This window comes from Pempheris klunzingeri, chromosome 6 (assembly GCF_042242105.1).
Source record: "Pempheris klunzingeri isolate RE-2024b chromosome 6, fPemKlu1.hap1, whole genome shotgun sequence".
In the NCBI taxonomy this organism is placed as follows: Eukaryota; Metazoa; Chordata; class Actinopteri; order Acropomatiformes; family Pempheridae; genus Pempheris; species Pempheris klunzingeri.
In genome coordinates, this window is record NC_092017.1 from 24126922 (window position 1) to 24147054 (window position 20133).

General features: G+C 40.0%; 1 protein-coding gene across 1 annotated transcript; it reads right to left on the reverse strand.

Moving 5' to 3' along the window:
- Positions 1–10783: 10783 nt before the first annotated feature.
- On the reverse strand, positions 10784–19137 carry LOC139203121 (fibronectin type III domain-containing protein 7-like). Its single transcript, XM_070832789.1, has 14 exons — positions 19084–19137; positions 18915–18930; positions 18476–18736; positions 17716–17976; positions 16549–16809; positions 15143–15406; positions 14270–14524; positions 13901–14158; positions 12979–13233; positions 12223–12477; positions 11579–11836; positions 11189–11218; positions 11028–11065; positions 10784–10860 (listed from the first exon to the last, which is right to left on the reverse strand). Exons 1-13 carry the CDS (start codon positions 19135–19137, stop codon positions 11034–11036), a joined length of 2460 nt encoding a protein of 819 aa, XP_070688890.1. The 3' UTR covers positions 10784–10860; positions 11028–11033.
- Between the last annotated feature and the right edge of the window lie 996 nt (positions 19138–20133).

A 20133-nucleotide genomic window follows, 5' to 3' on the forward strand; every position in this document is an offset into this window, starting at 1 on the left:
GGAGAGGAGTGGACGTCCTTTGGTCACATCCCAATTTATTGAGACACTGAAAATGTTTTGTTGTGGTATACCCACCACTGTTGTTCGATTTTCTTCAAATAAATTGTTTAAAATGAAGAAATTACCAGTGCATGCTTCTACTTAAATGCCCTACTTTCATGATATAATATCACTGTAGCATTCACTTTTTACATTTTCCATATATTTCACCTGAAAGTCGAATATCCCTAACTTTTTGTGAGTAGTGTATATATATATAAGTGTTTTTATCCAATAGGTCGATTAATAACTCAAGGGATCCTTATTTTTGTCTTTGTGATAACTGTGTCTCACCAGTTTGAAAAGTGGCCCAGGTGGTGGTCGGTATTTTCGTGCAGCTGTCTAACATGGGTGTTACATGCACCCTGTAGGTCTGGTCGCAGCTCAGTCCAGTGAGCTGACAGCTGGTGCTCTGGCTTGTGCATGTCACGTTCATGCCATTTCGATCGATCGCCGTCACCCTGTAGAGCTCGGCCCCAAACACAGTCGACCAGTGCACCATGGCAGTGTGACTGGGGCAGGTGTAGTCCACGGACACTGATGAAACTGGTTTCAGCTCTGCAAGTAATACATTAGGGTATTATTTTTGTTTTATTGTACATGAGACAGCACCTTGGCAAGTAGGAAGTAGTAGACTGTAACTATTTTAAATAAGACACTGTTTTGCCATCATTCATCATTTTTGCCAGTTGATCTATTCAAAACTATCCCATTATCTCTGATAGGTGCAAACTATGCTGTTAAAATCCCAATTTTAATATACTGTAAAAAAGAACATATATAATCACCTTACATTTCTGTTTTTTCTTAGGTTTACGTTTACGTGACCAACAAGTAGGTTGTCAGGGCATCTGAATCCCTTTTTTCCCTAAGGATCATATTCTGCATATCTGAAAGGGACGCCTCAGTGAGAATAGTTGACCTAGATTCTAATCAACAAGTTATTGATGCTGTGTCGACTCACTGTTGGTGGTGTAATTGGAGTTTCTGGGCTCGCTCGGCACCAAGAATTTGCTGAATGAGGACACTGATATCTGATAGGTGGAACATGGGAGGATGCCATGAAAATCCAGCTTGGTGTCGGTGACGTTGAACACAGACGGCAGGATGGTAGGTTCATCAATGTCCCGAATGACGACTCTGTATGCCAGAACGTCCTCCACTGGCATCCACGTTATCCTCGCTGTACCCCGGCCGGTCTGTGTTACTGTGATATTCACTGGAGGCTCCACCACTACAGACAGATGTAACAACTTAATCAATTTCTGATAATGTGTGTAACTTAATTATTCTATTGGACTAGTTTATGATCTCAAGAACCAAAAAGAGTCACTGTCGTCATTAAGTTTATGAATTCATACAGTGCTATTATAGACAATGACAAGTTCACCAACAGTAGAGGGTCAGTTCATATAAATCACCAAAATATATTCTAAATTACTCAAAGCTGTATTGAAACTGAAAGTTTCTGTTGAGGTTTTAAGATATCTGCTTCTGAAACTTGGGTTGTCCCTGAATACAATGGAGTTGAATGGAATTATTATATTGCTTATGCATCTCAAAGAATTCACAAATGAAAAACTCAAAAGCACCTTCCCAGAAGCCCCCTTCACTAATAATCCACATATTACTGTTTATGTAGAAATTATTTCTTCTATGGACATTATTTCCAATGGGAGCTGTCTACTGTGAGGTTTGGATCATCTAAAATAGATTATCTAGAATACAGTCTCTGGATAAGTCAGAGACATTGGATGCATTGGATATGTTGCTGTTGAGCTTGAGATGAAGGCAAAGGTCCCAGAAACGTATCAAACCTTGGACAAAGAAACCCAAAATGAACTGCGTGGCTATATATTGTTCAGTTCACAGGAAAAGACAAATAGCATTTGGCGACTTGGGTGAATTGGCCCTTTAATTAACATGAATTATGTTTACTGGAGTCAGAAACAGAAGCTGAAACCAATCTGGGGCTCATGTTAGAACCAAGAGTGATTGGGACTGACCTGAGGATCTATGGACACAAGATGTTTGATGTGCAAACCATGAAAGCTCTTTGAGGCAAACTTGTGAAGTTGGGATATATTCATGAACTTGAACCACATTTTCAGGAACACTTAAGTAACTTCAGTTTTGCTGTAGTTACTAACCACAGAACACAGTAAAGCATGATACCATGCCTCTACCTGATCTACAGTAGTTGCATGACTACAAGTTGCTTTTCAAGCCATAAAACTTAATGTAATAAAGAAAAACAAACATGGGCACTGAGGATTAATAACACTAAATCATCTGTACAATACATTTTCAAATCTTGGCCATGATCTTCTCTTGGTCTTCAATCATCCACAAATTTTTATGACATGTCTTCAGATGAACTTCTTTAAAAACTTTTCTATGCTCCAGATGGACTGAAATCGATCACTTACTGGTCGTGATGGTCCTCACTTTGCTTCTGATTCCATGGCCGGCCTGGTTAGCTGTGACCACGTAAAAGTCGTAGATGGTGGAGGGATCCAGGTTTTTCACCACTGCGGAGGTTTTGGTGTAGGTGATGTTGAACGTTTCTCCGGTAGTCTGAGATATCACCAGCAGGTAGTAGAAGTCCGTCGAGGGTACTTCAGTCCATTCTAGCTTGACTGAAGAACTCGACATTGGCTGACCAACTACTATCTGCGATGTATCGGGAACTGGGAAGACAGAGCATGGCAAAGAGCATGGTTTAGAGTCCCAAATAACTGCGCTACATCTGTGCGTAATGGCGCAGTCTCACTTGATTTACTATGACTATGATTTACTACAGCTCATGCTATGAGTAATTTTATGTTAAATAACTCTTTAAGAGTTTGTTTTGTTTCCAGGCTATTATTTGCAATATCATATATTCTTGAGAATATGTCGCCTTCACCTGATATGCTGTATAATAATATATGTATGTCATAATTTGGCATGGCGATGCTGCCCAAACAAGAACAAGAATTATTTCACTCACTACCACATTTTAAGAGATGTTACACCTATTCTATGTAGATGTCGCATTAACTGTTTTTTTACTTTACCTGTGGACGCCTCGGATGTGTTCACACACACCATATAGTAGAAATGAAAGACTTTGAGAGTCACACTATAATCAGTTCCTGGTCTTAGACCTTTGACATCCTTCTCTGTCAGGGCCGCTGGCAGGGACACCACAACAGGTGCATACTCTGTAGTGTTTCTCACCCGAAGGTCCAAAAAATAGTTTGTTGCCCCCACATATTTTCTCCATTTCACCAGTATAGATGATGGGCCTGAGGGCTCTGCTGACAAGATTTTGCAGTCTGTAAGAGATGGAAATACATGGCACTGAGAACATGAGCTTGGTTTTTAAAATACACTCACGTTATTGGAGGTTACTGAGCAGTGTGGGTTATAAAATATTGATGATATAATACTTATTTCTGTAGAAAGAGAAAGTTATGCTAACACACAAGGGCTCTGAAACATTTATACAATATTTCTTGGTTTACTAACCTGCTGCACTACAAGGTATCTGTAAATGACAAAAATAATTAAATCAATGACATTCAATCATATTTCATCCTAAAGCATATCTATATTATTGTATTTTACAGCTCTCCACATAAAAAATTGATATTTACCTGCGTTAGAGATACCAATGCTAAAGAAAAGCCTATGGCTCCCAACAATCCCATCTTTGACGTTGAGTGCGGGATTACAATTAGTTTAGTATACAAGAGAGTCAAATACAAAAGGTGTTCTGGATTCTTTTGAGCTTTAGCACAGTGTGGGTGGGAACCAATCAGTATTCCCCAAATGGGGACAGGCTGTCCCACCAACAGCCCCAGGCAATGAGGAGGGAGGGATGGAGGGCAGGAAGGATGGATGAGAGTTTGGTGAATTTACCTAAAGTCATGAATGAAAAGAAGGTCCCTTTTTTCTCTCTCCCTCACACACGCACTGATTCTCACGCATCTGTCTGTTTGCATAACCTCCATCAATGCAATTTGGTCTCATAACTGATCAATCAATGTTGCATTGTGGTAGTAAGTTTCCAGCACCACCGAGGTGTTCCTGTGTTACTCTTATTAATGAAAATGAAATTTTATTTGTAAAAAAAACAAAAAGTGCTTAACTTATTTTCACACTATTCTCAAACAGATCATACTTTAAAATACTTTAGAATACATTTACTTAAGTCCTCAGTAAGTTGTTCACCATTATCTGCTTTACCATAATGTTTTGAGGTCCTGCATCCTTTTTAATGGTTATAAAAACACATGTATTATTGTTTTATCAGCTTGATACTTGAAGATCTTCCCTAGTTTTACAAGAATTTCTCATAAACTAAAGACATGTTTATGGATTTACTTAATGTGATGGGTGTTTATTCAGTACCATCAGTTCAAAATTCAAATAACAAAACGCACATGTCCATATATGTATTTGCATATTTGTATATTAATTATTGTCACTTGTGTTTGTTTTGTTATCTACCTATGCACTCCGGGTATAAATTGCTAACTGGTATAAATACGTCATGTATTTTATACTGATGTTCATTAACATTAATGTGTCAGTCACCTATTTTTGATTAACTGTTATTGGAGTTTTATAACAGTTTGTTCCTGGGAGGTCTAGCTTCCTGTTGGACTCCATTTGACAGCAAACATAAATAATAATGATAGCATAGAATTCATTGGCTCTGAATACTGTTTTGGCAAATAATCAGAATATATATTTGTTCACACATAGCCCAAAATAACACGTATCCCTAAATATTAGTGTGTCGTTTCGCTTCAGATTTCAACAACTAAGGTCATATTATCACTCAGGCAACCAACCAATTTCAGTATGTATGGTATAAAATATACCATTTTCAACAAACTTTGATGAGTTCCACTGATCAATAATGTAACACTTCTGACAACAACAAGAGGGACTCAAGGGAAAAATATGTGGTGTTCCCATTTAGGGAGTCGGTTCAAACTGACCAACATTGATCTTATCGCAGCAATGTCATAACTTCTGTATTCACAGGCAACAGTTTACATGCAGCTTGAACTCACCTACTAACACAGCTCACCCCCCCCCCATAATGGAAACAAGCTATCACTCATAGTGTCAACCCAAGACAGAGCATTTCCTATGTCGTCCTTTGCTTTCGCTTCATCTCTCTGCGTTATTGATTTCTCTCTTTCAGCTCAGAGATGCTTATTTGGTATCTTTCTCTCTTCATCCTCCCCCCATCCGAGTTACTGTATATCTGAAGGGCATACGGCAACCTCACACATGGCCATATTTCTGTGTTAACTGATTTTTTCCATCGCTGTGACAATGCATGAGAACACAGTGAATGACCTGAACCGAAGATATAAAGGCTTGGGAGGGGCCGCCTGAGCAAAGGAGACAAGTGCCACTGAAACCAAAGTCAGAAATGGTGACTTGAATGCACTTGAAAAACACCAAAACTCAAACTGTGACTAAGGTGGATCTTACTTAAATTTTGGCTTCTGGGGGTTTGGTAATGGATTGGGATAAAAACAAAAATCTTAAATGGACTAATCCCTAAACTGGCTTTTATGTAGGCTACATGCTGGGCTGAAAAGGATCTTTTATCACAGGAGAATAAAGGGCTATCACCTCCTAGTTCCTCATAGAGTATTAGAAAAAAAGGAAGCCAACATGAAAGCAGATACGGGCCATAAACCTGCAGGAAACTTAAGCTGCCCCGCTTAAACAATAAAGCAATTTTGAAGCACGGTGAATAAGGGCAAGTGATGTGAACACCTTGATATTTCATTGTATTTTTCATGTGGCTGTGATATTGTCCTGAAGTAGACACTGTTACAGGTCACAGGTGTTGAGCATCTTATGGTGCAACTTCCCACAAATTTCTCAAGTGCTGTCTGAACCTTCTTTTAAAAATGGTATTAAGACAATAAGGTTTGGTTGTTATTTTTTCTCTTGCTGGCTCATTTGAGGCACTACTTGAAGAAAAATCTGAAAACCTGAGAGCCCTAGGGGACCTCCTGAAGGGGATCCAGGGAGTCCCCCAGAAAAATAGGGAATTTTTTCACTATTTCATTAACTAGAAGTTTGCTGATTAAGATAATGTATGCCTATGGATGTCCTTAGGTTTCACAATGCAAATGTACAGTATAGACAGCTTTGGGATACCTTAATCTTATTAGTCAGGGATCCCTTAGAGACTACATCTTATCAAATACAGGTACGGAGCCTAATTTTCAGCCTGAATTTGGGAGTCTCTGACGCCAAAAAGTTTGAGAACTGTGGAGGAAGGTATGCAGTCTGCACCAATTTGGTGTTCTGTACATCGAAGGACATCTAGATGTCTTTGTTAAAAGTGGGTTAAATTTGCTTTACAGCCGAGTAATGCATACATCGGTAGTTGGGGCTTAACCACACATTGAAGTGAGATGTCTGGAAGTCTTTTGATCTGCAAATCACCAAACTGGTTTCCAGTATAGTTACTTCATAAATACTGTGATGGACCCATCAACATTTGGCACCATGTAATAATGCTCCCCTTTTTTAAATAATCACAACACAATTTTTGGTTTAAGAATGTTTATTTTTCCTTTGATTTACATTATGATATTGTTCTCCAATTTGAGTGCACGCATTTTGGCTAACATTTGGTTCTAAGTTTATCGAGCTAGTTTTGAGTTAATACATTTTACCTTCTCTTTGGTTCTCCACATGCTGCTGAGTTCCTGGCAAAAGGGGGAGAAGGAGTTTAAAGCACCATTTTATGCTGGAACGCAGGAAGTGGAAGGTCTCAACTCCCAGTGCTGGGCAGGGGTGCTCTGAGTTGCAGAATTTTCCAGAAAGTAACATGTTGTTGTATTGTATTATGTAGTGTGGATGTTTCTTTGGGTTTTGGGTAGTTTTAGCATATATTTGGTATTATTTGTGTTATATCATTAAATGGCAGTTGGGTTTATTTTGGGGTGTTTAATGGTAAGGAGTGGGAACCCCCCCTCGTTTGCCTGTAGGCTAGCCGATGTGTATATATACACCTCTTTGTGTCATTCACCAGGTCAGGTTTGTTCAGTTTAGATTTCTGTTGCAACATGGGTTTGTTGACCTCGGTTTATTTAAAGGGCCCATAGGTAGACTTTATTGATACTTTTCTATGCTTATGTATTTTAATTGTTTGCAACCTTGATTTTCCTGTTTGATTGTTTAATTTGGCTAAATAAAGCCTTAATGTCTGAAAATGTACTCTTGTGTCCCTGCTTTTACTGCTTGGTCCCTGACAAATACTGTAAATATTTGAAATGATTTGTTATGCAATATGCATGGGAACACGTTGTCTTTCTAAGGTCATACATTTGGTATTGTCTCAGACATACTCAGTGTTTTTGAACATTGCATACAACTAGACTGACTTAGTTTCCAGAGTTCAGGTAAATTAGCTGGAATGGGAGGTGCCATCTGATAAACCTTTTAACTTCCAAGCCCTACCTGAAACCCTACTCGCTTGAGATGAAAGTGTTTGAACTAAAAGTTGAAAATGCAATCCTTTCTAAAGTAATATTCTTAAGAAACACACCAACATTTTCATTCCACTTTGTTGGGAAACTTTGATAAAACATCATTCACATCTCACCATGATGGTTTGAGATCAGATCAGATACTTTCCATAACCCTTCAGGAGACAGTCACTTGTCACAACCATGTTTAAAAAAAAAAAGATTAGAAAAATGGGGCGTTGTCAATGAGAGTACCAAAGTTTGGTTTGAATTGCATCTTTTTCTTTTAATCCAAAACCATTTTATGTTATTTTTAAAAGATTGCTTTCTGAAAAGAAAGGGCATTCATGTGTACATAGGACACCATAGATGTCTGCAGTAGTGGTAAGAAACCTTATATAAACAATCTCACTTAGTAGTTTTTTTCCTGTACTGGGATGTTATGTAAGCTGCTTAGAGATTTGAGTGGGCAGATCTGTGTCTCAAAGAAATGCCACCACTTTGGCTGAGTCATGTTCAGTGTTTCAGCTGTGAATAGCAACTGTTTCCCACCGAGAGCCACCACAGTATCATTTTTGATAACTCACATTGTTCACAGTGTACTGGAGATAATACCAGAACTGTTCCTTTTGTGTTATGAGTGACTTAAGCCAGCTGAAACGTGTTGTGAAAAGGGAGCAGGGCGGCACATGTTTCTGGGATGGGTGCCTTGTGAAGCAGATGGCTGGGTCTATTTCAAAGAGAATTCCACTGAAACAGCTATATTGACGTGACATTTACTGTTAGACATGCAAGTTAGTTAATTTTAAAGGCAAGTACGGTGTTACAGAATTGTGATGGTGATACCGGAAACCAATCTGAACACCAAATCAGAATTTAGAGAGCTCATAGCTTTTCTTGTCACTAGCAAGTAAAATTCAAACGATCTTTGTCTGGATCAAAATATTGCATCAAAGATTGGAGATGTGCCTGAAAAAACAACACAAAGAAACAGTTAGATAAGGCTGGCGAATAAGTAAACAAGATTACTGTCTTTAACAAGCTTTTATTCTAGATTCTTCAAATCATTTTAATTATCTAATCACATATTTGTTTATGATTTATAGTTGACGGTTGCAGACATCAGTACATCTAGTCATTGGGAAGTTTTTTACAGTGTTCCCTCCAGGTTGGCAGGCTTAACTCATTCGCCACAGTAATGAAACTAGGACACAACTTAACAACGAGGTGTCTGAGCATACAGACAAGTTATAAAAGGCTGAAGCACACAGGTAGATCAGAAAGGGTCTTCAGGCCTGTTTTTCTTTATTGCAGAAGAAAAGTGTGTGGAGTGTGGATGGTCTACGAATGTGGCCACTCATTTTTTAATTGAGAAAAAAAGAAATTATTAAATGAGATCTTTGTAACGAACTAAATAAGTTCTCATCATAAACTGTAGGTGTGGTTTTTATAATTGTGCTCTATCATTGTTTTTCATATTACCACTGGGAGATGCATTTTGATTTACCAAACAATTCAAATGATCTTTGTATGAGTCAAAATATTGTCAATCTTTGCTAACAATAGCAAAAGGCTGTGGCTAATTCCAGTTCATATTTATGCAGCTGATGCTAGCTAACGTTAGAGATCACATACATGATCAGTTGAAGCTGCTCTGACTTAATTTTCCCATAAGCGCTTCCAAATGCCCAAGCCACTGGTCAGTGCTCGCCTAGTGGGAGGGGCTGAGAGGGGAGAGGAAAGAGCTGCAGGAGAGCTGTATTTTTCAGTCTGACAATTAATACGTCCACGCTCGTCTCATTTATTGAGGAAGAGAGAAACAAACAAAGAATTATCAGTATTGCCAAAATGAGATTAGACTTTTTTTGTAATCTTCTCATAATCTTTCCATGAACTAGGTTTTCCTTTTCTACTTGCTGCATTGGATTTTCATGCCAAAGAATTACTCAGGGATTATTTCAACAGCGCAGAACAGACTGTAGACAAGATTCTGATTTGTAAGCATACTGAATAATGAGTCCTCTTGTGCCTTGTAAAGCTTAAGCAGTGAAATAAAAAGCGTGAAAAACAAAACACATAAGACAAAAATCATGCTGGGAATACTTTATTAACTGAAATATGCATCAGGTCCAAATAACCTTCAGTGACACATATTCCACAGTTTAACACATCCTGAAAACAAGCAACAGCACACTGTAGACTTTGCATGCTAAACGGTGACACAAGATGACACAGAAATCAGTGTGTGCAACTTCATCATCAGGAGGCTTCCTACTTGGGGCCAGAGCTACAAAATCGATTTTAATTTGGTCAATTATCCAAATAATAACTCTTAGAATTAGGGGCAAAATGTTTGAAATGTTTAAAATGCCTGTTGGCGCACTGTTACTGTTTTGCTAACTGATTTTTTTATCCATCCATCCATTTACTATACTGCTTATCCGTCAGGGTCGCAGGGGGAGCTGGAGCCTATCCCAGCTGACTTCGGGCGAGAGGCAGGGTACACCCTGGACTGGTCGCCAGCCAATCGCAGGGCCACATACAGAGACAGACAACCATTCACACTCACACTCACACCTACGGACAATTTAGAGTTACCAATTAACCTAATGTGCATGTCTTTGGATTGTGGGAGGAAGCCGGAGTACCCGGAGAGAACCCACGCTAGCATGGGGAGAACATGCAAACTCCACACAGAAACACCCCAGGACCTTCTTGCTGTGAGGCAACAGTGCTAACCACAGCACCACCATGCTGCCCCTGATTTTTTTAGCAATTAGGTAATTTAGTTTGAGTTCTCTTTAACCCATAACAGCTTAAGGGTAATATGAATATATAATATAATATGAATTCATCATTACCTGTCACAAGTTTCTCAATGCAACATATACCTTTAGGTCTTGTTCATTGTGGATCAAATGTTTTGTCATGAGAAACCTTTTGACATTTACCAAATCCATGATTTTGCCTCATAATAGATTTTCTGAGCAGCATGCACACATAATGAACTCTTGTTGTTCACTTGCCTTTGTTTTTATCATATTCAAGTGCTTGACTGAGACTGTTGAGGGTACAGTGATGGTTTTTCTTGGCAATGATACATGATCAATACATTTAAACATGAACAAACAAATATTCCTCATTATTCATCATGGTGTCACTTGTGTATCATGGCTGACAGATATGCATGTTTGTTTCTGGTTCACAGTTTTTTTTCTCTTTGGCCATACGCATGGCTTTATTCCGTCGGAGCAGGTTTGATGCAGGAGGAAGAGGAGGATGAAGAAGATAGAGGTGTTTGTTGTATCCGTGGAGAGGTGGACTGTGATGTCAAGACAGATTCACATTCAATTTGCAGGAATTTATTTTTCATCCAGCAGAGGGAGACATCAATATAAACCTACAGGATTTTGACAACAATGACTGCACTCTACTTCAGTACCATATGTACACACACACACATTCGTCAGGTGTAATATGTCTACTTACCATTTACTAGTCCACACTTCTCTTCCCTCTGTAAATCACTAGAAAAACAGGTTGAAGTAATATTAGAAAAATCATATAATTGGAAAAAATCAGGGTGGGTTCAGTGATTTTAACTTAAAATCATCAACTCATAAATTTTGTAACAACAGTGACATACTCACCCATGCCAATATTGTTTCCTGAGCAAGAGACTGAGAGAGTACAGACAAACAAACAGTCAAATTCCGTCAAAATATCGTTATTCATACTCATAATGGTTCAGCTGCATTACTTTTTTTCAGTACTGTAGTTCCTGTTTGTCTAAAATGTTTGTCTTTTCTGCTGTTGTACTATGTTGTAATCCCATGAAAGTTAATAACATTCCTATGAAGAAGTATATAAAATGATGGAAACAGTGGTGAGACCACAAACTCTGTATTAATATTGTAAAACTGCATTATCTATATAGTATGTGAGAGGGTTCACTTTTGGAACTACAAACAACGGTGGAAAAAATTAGTTTCAAAACTAAGTTCAAACAAAGACATTACAGTAAGATCCCACTGTCATACCTGAGTACTGTCTCTGGGGGCAGAACAGGACTTTGCCCTCTGGTGTGAGTGGAGCCACCACTACATGATAGGTGTCCCCACACTGGATGTTGCCAATATCACAGCTGTTCTCCCCAGGGGAGGCAGTGCAGGTGTAGTTGTAGCTGCCGCCCACCATCTCTGTGATGTAGCTGTGGCTGCTGCCGGCGCTGCGCCAGTACACCCGCAGAGAGTTACCGGCCATCCTGTAGAGTCTGACACCTGACGGACAGCAGGCACCTATGAGAGAGAGAGAGAGAGAGAGAGAGAGAGAGAGTCATCAACAAAACAAAACATTATGGCAATTTCAAAGTCAGTAGGAAAACTGCAATCCTGACTGTCTACTGCATAGACAGTGAGTCTTTGTACTATAAGAGTTGGCAGCATTTTGATTTACAGCAACACAAGCTGTTCTGTGATGCAAAGCTCTCTGAAGCAGCATTTAAACCCACTGCAGACTGTGAGGTGAAAAACTCCCTCAGCACGTTAAGACGATGGACAAAATTATTGGTATTGTTTTGTTCTAAGTGTGACGAGTAATACATCAAAGTTTAGCGCTCAAAAACATTTCTAAGGGGGGATACAAATATCTGTCCTTCTCATTGGTAGAAAACATCATCACTCACTGGACGAGAAGCCCTCATAGGAGCAGTTGGAGCTGCGGCCGCTGTGGCTGAACGCCTCCATGGTGACTGTGTAGTTGGTCCCACAGGTGATGCATCCCATCAGGCAGTGGGAGTCCTGGGTGTGGCAGCGGGCGTGACCACGCGGCGATGTCAGAGAGGTGATGAAGGAATGTGCCCCTTTGGCGTGAGACCACGAGACGTTGGTCATGGCCTGAGTCACCTGCTCCACTGCTAGATTCACTGGGCAACAGGGATCTGTAAAAGACGATGACATATATGAATGCAAAGCTACTATTTCTCTCTATTTATGTCCCAAAATCTGTGTTTGTATCTGTGTTTTGGTTTTAAACTGGAAGTTGTTAGAAATTGTTGTGCACAGCAACTACACAGCCAAACAGTCGTACAATGACTTTTGTGGCTCTGGAGAGAGCTTGTTTAGCAAAAATAGCTCAGATCACTGTAGGCTTGAGACAAGCAGAAAGCCTTTATGACAAACTGGAGTTGTAGGGTCAGAAGATTTACGATGCAAGGAGAGTCTAAGGAAATGATCCAGTTGTATTATGGGAAATGTGGGATGCATTGCTTTTGGAGCTTGACTCATACAAGAGGCCAAAAAGCTTTATGGAAGTGCAATACTAAACTAATCTGGAGGCCTAAAGTGTCACTAACAGGCTTTTATCTTGTTTTTTTTCTTCAGTGTGTCACCTGCCTCTACTGTTTAATCGAATGGATCAATCCAAACCTTCGACTTCTCACCTGTTTCCAGAGAGTCCGAGTAGCTGGGTAAACTCTGGCCTGCGGAGCTGGTTGCTATGACGCTGACTTCGTAGGTGGAGCCACAAGGGAGGTCAGTGATGTCACAGCTGTTCCCGTTGGTGGTGCAGGTGTGTCTGCCGTCATCTCCCAACGCACTCACAGTGTAGGTAGCAGCCCTGTTGTTTGCTGTCCAGCTGACACTGGCGCAGGAGGAGTTTTTCGGATCCAGCATGAGGTTCATCGGCATGCAGGGAGCTGATGGGGACAAAGTCAAGATGGGATTAAAAGTTGACTGAGTCTACTGAGTATGTCAGCACCTTTGGGGTTGTGGACCTACAGTTAGTGTTTGAGGAACAACATGAAAATAATGACTGTACTGGTCAATTTTGAGATTGATTGTAAGATGTCTCTCTTACATTCAGTGTAGGTTTATTGGTTTTATGTACAATACTGGAACTGATTTATTGAAAAAGCTGGATGTATATACAATATACATAAAAACATACATAACATACACAAAAAAAACAAGAAAACTCCAAGGTCGCTCTGGTAATGGATTGGTCATTTGAGACCTAGAAACAATCTAATGTGTTTCCACATAAAATCCTTTGTCAGAGAGTCAAACAGTAAATCCAGCAGATGGCGTCATTTGGCTTTCAGTAACTATAAATCCTGCAACATAGTGAATGTTGGAGTATATATATAAAAATGGAGTATAATCTACATTCTCATTTAGGCCTGGGTGTTTAGTAGCCTGCAATTTGTCAATCCAAAAGTTAAGTTTCCTTTGTCTGTCACCTTTTTATAGAGAAATGGGATGTGGTCAATGCCAGACTCAGTTTATGTCAAGGAAGCATTTCTACCCAAGAATTTTTGGACATATGTAATATATATCTATAGGCTATGATTTGAAGGTTTATACCTGTGTCTCTGGTGTGAGCTTTGCATGCACGGTTACATCCGCTGATGTCATTGCAGGGTGTCACCACCACGCTGTAGGAGCTGTCGCAGCTGAGGTCAGAGAGGGCGCACACCGGCGCCGTGTCGTTACACAGGATGACCTCTGAACTGTCTGCAGCCCGAGTCTCGTACAGCTCTGCCCCCCGTGAGGCCGTCCACATGATCTCCAGAGTGTCGGTGCTCACAGCGGAGACAGAAACATCCTCCGGACAGCAGGGCACTGGAAGACACAGGTGATACACAGACATAAACAAATAATGATCACAACCAGGAAGAAGGAAAATCAGTCTCATAACGACTCAGAGCTGCTCAAACCTCAGCTGCTACTCACAGGTGGTATAGTTGAGACTCTCCCCTTGAGGACTGCTGCCAGCCTGGTTGAATGCCAGCACAGACATCAGGTATGTGTAGCCACACTTGCAGTTGTAGGTGCAGTTGTTGCTGGTGGTGTTGCAGGTGTCCTCACTGCCGTCACCTTTCTTGATGAAGGCCACGTAGCTGTCAGCATAGGGCACCGTGTCCCACGTCAGTGTGCAGTTTCCTTCTGTCGACTCCACGTGAGCCAGAGCCTCTGGTGGGCATGGGTCTGACAGCACAGGACAGCAGGGAGTTCAGTCACACTCAGATACTGACACCGCTTACAGAATGGCCCGATGCTGCGTCATTTGGAGCCTTTACTAACGATGAGTTGTGTGTTTTGTCAAATCTGAAATGTACTGGTACATTGAAACTATTAGAAACTGTTCTCTCTCCCTTTCTCTTGCTCTATGTTTGATTAAACATATGTGAAAAACTGCAGTTTAGATTTGGCTCCCTTTATGATGTCATAAGGGGATCTGTTGATCATGTGACCTTCTCCAGCCCTGAAAACCTCCTGAATCCACCTCGCTGTCCGACTTTGTGTTTCACTCACTAACACCAGCTCTTGGTAACACAAAGATGTCAGAGGCGAGAGCAAAGCAGCAGAGTGTTCAGTTCTTTTAAAACGGAGCATTTAAAACGGACCATTTGCTCATGATGGCCAAATACAACCGGAAGTTACCTTGGTAGAATCTATCTATCTAGAAACTACATACAGGTGGACACATTTCTAGTATCTGCTGTCTCTCCCACTTATACAGTCAACATCAGTGTCAGGGAAAAAGTAAAAAAAACAATTTTATGACTGTGTGGATCTGATCCAGATTAAATCTCTGCTACTCACAGGTGATGAACACCACGGGGCTGGATGGGAAGCCGGGCCCAGCCTCATTTGAGGCGGTGACCTGAATAGTGTGTACCTCTCCACAGCTCACTGGGGACAGCGTGCAGGAGCTGGACGTGGAGTTACACGTGAGGTTTTGGTCACTCATCACATGATACTGGATGGATCCATAGACCTCCTGACTGAGTTCCCAGGACACAGAAAGACTGGCCACACTGCTACTCCTCACCAAAGAGATGTTGACAGAAGATGGTGTTGGAGGTCCTGCAACAAGAAAACATAAAGACACACTCAATGATACATTATAGTGCACATAAAAACACATCCACACCCATGAGGACAGACAAAAACATACTTACATGCAGTGTTTGACACCACCATGAATCTAGACACAGGTGTAGAGTCATAGTTATTCATGCACTCTATTTGAATACATTTTTGATGTTTGTTACTTCATTTAAATTTTTATACTGTAGGTCTTTAGATTACTGACAATAAGTCGATAAAATATGATTTATTTCTACCCCACTCAAAGACCCATACTGAGTAGTTTTACTATATTTCATTCTTAGGTGCATTTTACTGGTAATATGTGTTGACCTATTTATAATTCTAGCATTTGCTTTGATGATGTATGTCTCTGTAGAAAAACGACACAGTGAGCACACTCGAACAGCCCAAGAAATGTTATCAGCCAGTCCATGATGCTCCTGGTGCTTCTATTTTCACATAACCACTAGTAGTCGCTAAATTACAATTTTCAGAATCAACACTTTCAGTCAGGTGCCTCAAAGATTATGGGTCACCTCCTCTGATAAAGTGAGAAACAGAAATTGATTCTCCTTTGCAAATATATTATTTTGCTTTATATTGGTGGCATCTCGTAATATTCACTGTCTGGACATCAGAGTTTAGGTCTCTACACCTACCTGCATGAATACATGTATATCTATGTCTGTGATACATCATCTATATTTAGAAAAGTTCCCCTCATACATTAACCTCTTAACATTTAAATAAGAGTTAAAGGAAGTAAAATGACAAGATCTACCAGTGTACTAACTTTAAGGGGTAACTACATGATGACTAGGTTAGTATTTGTAAGTGGGAAAGTGTGTTGTATACCTGTTTTTACAGGTATACAAACACACTTAGAATTTATGAAAACTCAGTGTCACACAAACAGGAGTTGTCTTAGATGTAGCTGTGATAGAGGTTTTATACAATTGTGGGGCTAATCAGTTGTTTTTTTATATTGTCATGCATGATATTTATTATTGTAAAGGCACATGGACCAAGAGTTATGGGAGCTGGTGTGAGTCTTCCTCCTGTTATATGCGGCCTGATGGACACAGCAGTCCACAGATTATAAAAACACACAGAGAAGTGTCTTAGTGCCTCCTTACGTGTCGTCTGGTTGATGTACAAACTGCACTCTCCCCTTCGGCCCTCGATGTCCCAGGCGTAACCCTTGATGAAGTAGAGCGAGCCAGCATCCAGGTCAGAGATGGTCATATTGGTGCTGGAGGTGTTGTACCTCATGCTGGTGTTTGAGCCAAGCTTGTATATGGACAGGGTGTACTGGTCAGCCTGAGCAACTGGGGCCCAGGACACAGTGATGCTGTCATTGCTGGGCGAGGAGGCAGAGAGCTGAGGAGGAGGCAAAACTGTGGAGGAGAAGAAAAACTGGGTTTTTTTTTTTTATGTATGAGATGTTTTGAGGAATGGAGACTGTATTAGCTTAGCATTTACAGGCCAAGAAGAAGCACAACTAATCCATGAAATAGGGAATTCGAATAATTATTGCATGGTATAGAAAAAACCCAACATTATTTGCCTGTGTGGACTTTAGTCCAATGAAACACAAATAATTGTCATTTTGTGGTTAGTGGTGGTGCATTCATGTTTTCTCAGCATGAACTTTTTGTCGTTGAAATGTCAGGATCGTATGAATAAATGCATGCATGTATATTACAGTTACTTTAAATGTAACATTAATTTTGTGAAATAAATCTGAGGAATCCGAGATGAAAAACTTGTAAACAGTAAACGAAATATGGTGAAACTGCTTATGGCATGCTTTTCTGACTCATGTGGATCAGATTTGTCCCCCCGGGTGGGAGTGGAGGTGAGAGGTGACACCTATGTTCTCTGGATAAGGTCAGCTCATTGTGTTTGACATAGAAGGCTCAGGTACAGTTACCACTGATCCAGGAGAGACCCTGAGGGGGCTGATGTATTTATTGGGTAAGACAAACCTGGATTTGCACAAACACTGAAACTGGATTTGACTGAAGATTATGTGTGTATACATTCAGTCACAGTTCTGTATACAGTGGCTCTGTTAAGGGACAATGAGGCAGATCAAGTGACTTCTGCAGGGCATGACGATCAATGAGGAACGTATTCAGTGTTCCTCAATGAACATGTGACTCATTTCTACACATAAACCAGCACTTGGGTGTTTCCACTGAATTCATTTAAGAAGTTTCCCAGCTGTGGACTGTAGAAACCTGAAAGTCTAACATCCTGCACACAAATAATTAAAGATAACATGATAAAAACAACATTACTGGTCTTTGCAGCCACAGGAGGAGACGGCTGGCTGCGGCCTCCGTCGTTTCCTGCCAAGATGCTGAGCGTGTAGTCAGTGTATGGTGTGAGGGACTTAATCTCAGCAGGGGAGGTGGACACCGTGTCTTCTCTGTAGAAACCATTGGCGTTCTGGATTCGTATGATGTAGTGAGTCGACCCGGCACTTAAGGTGAACCCCACAATTAAGGTCCTGCTATCCTTCGGCTTCACTGTGTGTATGGGGCCCACCATCTCAGGTGCTGAAATAGTCACAGTTGGTTCAGATCAGAGACAAGAGGAGTTTACACACTGTAGAAATATACTTCAAACAGGGAGATTTCGCTACTGATTGCCTACAAATTTCAGTGATTAACAACATTTTAATTATTGGGAACATTTGACAGAAAGCGACACATTGAATGTAATAAGAAGAAATGTCCACTTAAATGACATTTTCATCTTAATTAAGGTGGACTAAGGTGGACAACATCTTTACCTTGTAAACCAAATTCAAGTGACAGTGACTCTTCTGTGGTCCTCTGCTGAGTGTGCATTAGCAAGTAACTTGTTATAGTAGACTGTTTTCTATATGAACCATAAAATTATGGCAGCGTAACATATACAATATCAGAATATAGTGTACAATAAAACACAACCCCTGATTTTTGTTTTTGAAACAGAAAATTAAACAATAAAGCACTAAATAGAATATCATGTTATTAAATGGTTTAACAGTACAGATATGGAGGTGTACCTCACCTGTGGATGACTCAAACGTTCCAGTGGCCAGTGATACTGCGGCAGCATTCAAAGCTTCAATTCTGAATATGTATCTGATGTTCGGGGACAGATTGTTGACAGAGCCCAACACAGTGTTTGGACCAAACATGGCAAAAGCAACTTCTGTGTTTGGTGAGCTTTTGAGGAAGACGGTGATCTTGTATGAGCTGGCTCCGGGGTACCTGGTCCATCTGAGAATTGTGCTCTTGGATGATGATGAGAACACGGATAGTTGGATATCTGATAAGTGAGATGAAAGAAGTGGAGACCGTTATAATACTTGTCCATCACCCTGAGACACCGATGATTCTTTTGCACATAAATGAATAATGTAATCAAGGTTCTGTGCCCCTTTAGTGTCATATTTGACAGTGACTAAAAACATCTGAAGAGGAGTAGATGGTAAAACATACAGTACCGGTGGTGGCTGCAGCCTGTAAGTTTAGAGAAAAAGGTTATTAACAATAGTTTTATGTAATTATATAAAACCCATGTTACCACTATAATAACTTATCATAATGTTTGTGCCTACATTTGAAATATCTATTATAAGACCTATTATAACAAATTTAATCCTATTACTGTACCTGTAAGCATATGCCCAGCGAGACACAAATCACCAACCACTTCATAGCGCCCATTCTTGATGTCTGCCTCTTGAAAACACTCCTTTCTCAAACTCTGCAGCTTCTGTTAGATTTGTAAAAATGCTTCACTCTTAACGGTTTGACTTTTTTTTTTTAGACATATCTGGTGTCTGCACTGGGTGAAATACCTGCATCTGGCTCCTCCCACTGGATGCACATGTCCTGTCATAGAGAAGCAGAGAGATGCACCTTGGGGCAGGTACAGGTTGGGTAGCATGACATGGAAACACCTTTGTAGCTATAGGCATGATATTCTATATACAAGGATGTAGCCAACATACAAAAATGTGGCATGTATATGGGATCAGGTGAAGAAATGGGACTCTCCTAGCTAGAGGCCTCAAATGATCCTCTTTTGCATGTGAAATGTATGAAAACACTGAATTTTGGCTTAGGCTAATTTGGTTTCATAAGTGCAGTATCCTATTTCTGCCAGTAAAGGAAAAATAGAGGAAATGTTTGAAATAAAGATACTCAGGAGGGCTATTTTGACTAAGGCTGCAAAACAAATTTTGAGATAGGCCTACGTGAGATAGATTAAACTCAAAACTCTACAATTGTGACTTTATAAATCAGATTTTTAACGTATTATCTCATTCTTGACTTCATACCTCACAAGTCACAACTATGACTTAATCATAATTTTGATTTAAGTGAAAAGATTCATCATCTCGTGCTTTTTTCTTACTAATTTTCTTCCTTCTTAGTTTTTTTTTTTACTTTGTCAAGATTATGAAAAATCTCATAATGGTAACAGAAAAATATTATCTATAAATAAATTGTAATATAAATATTGTATATATTACATAATTAATTAGATTATTTTCTAATATATATGTTTTAATAGTTTTCTCTTTCACTGACGACTAACACGACGCTAAACACGGAAGTTGTTTCCTGTTTTGTTTTTTAAAAAAAACTACAGCCGCGCTCCGTCGCACACTTGGTGACGCAGATGACGTCACAGCCCGAGGACACGGGACCGGAAGA

Coding starts and splice junctions, on each gene's coding strand:
- LOC139203121 (XM_070832789.1), bottom strand. CDS start 19,137: ATGGGCGCTATGAAGTGGTTGGTGATTTGTGTCTCGCTGGGCATATGC. Junction 15,407..16,548: donor GTACATCAACCAGACGACAC/GTAAGGAGGCAC, acceptor TTCTTGTTGCAG/GACCTCCAACACCATCTTCT. Junction 14,525..15,142: donor CCCCGTGGTGTTCATCACCT/GTGAGTAGCAGA, acceptor CTGTGCTGTCAG/ACCCATGCCCACCAGAGGCT.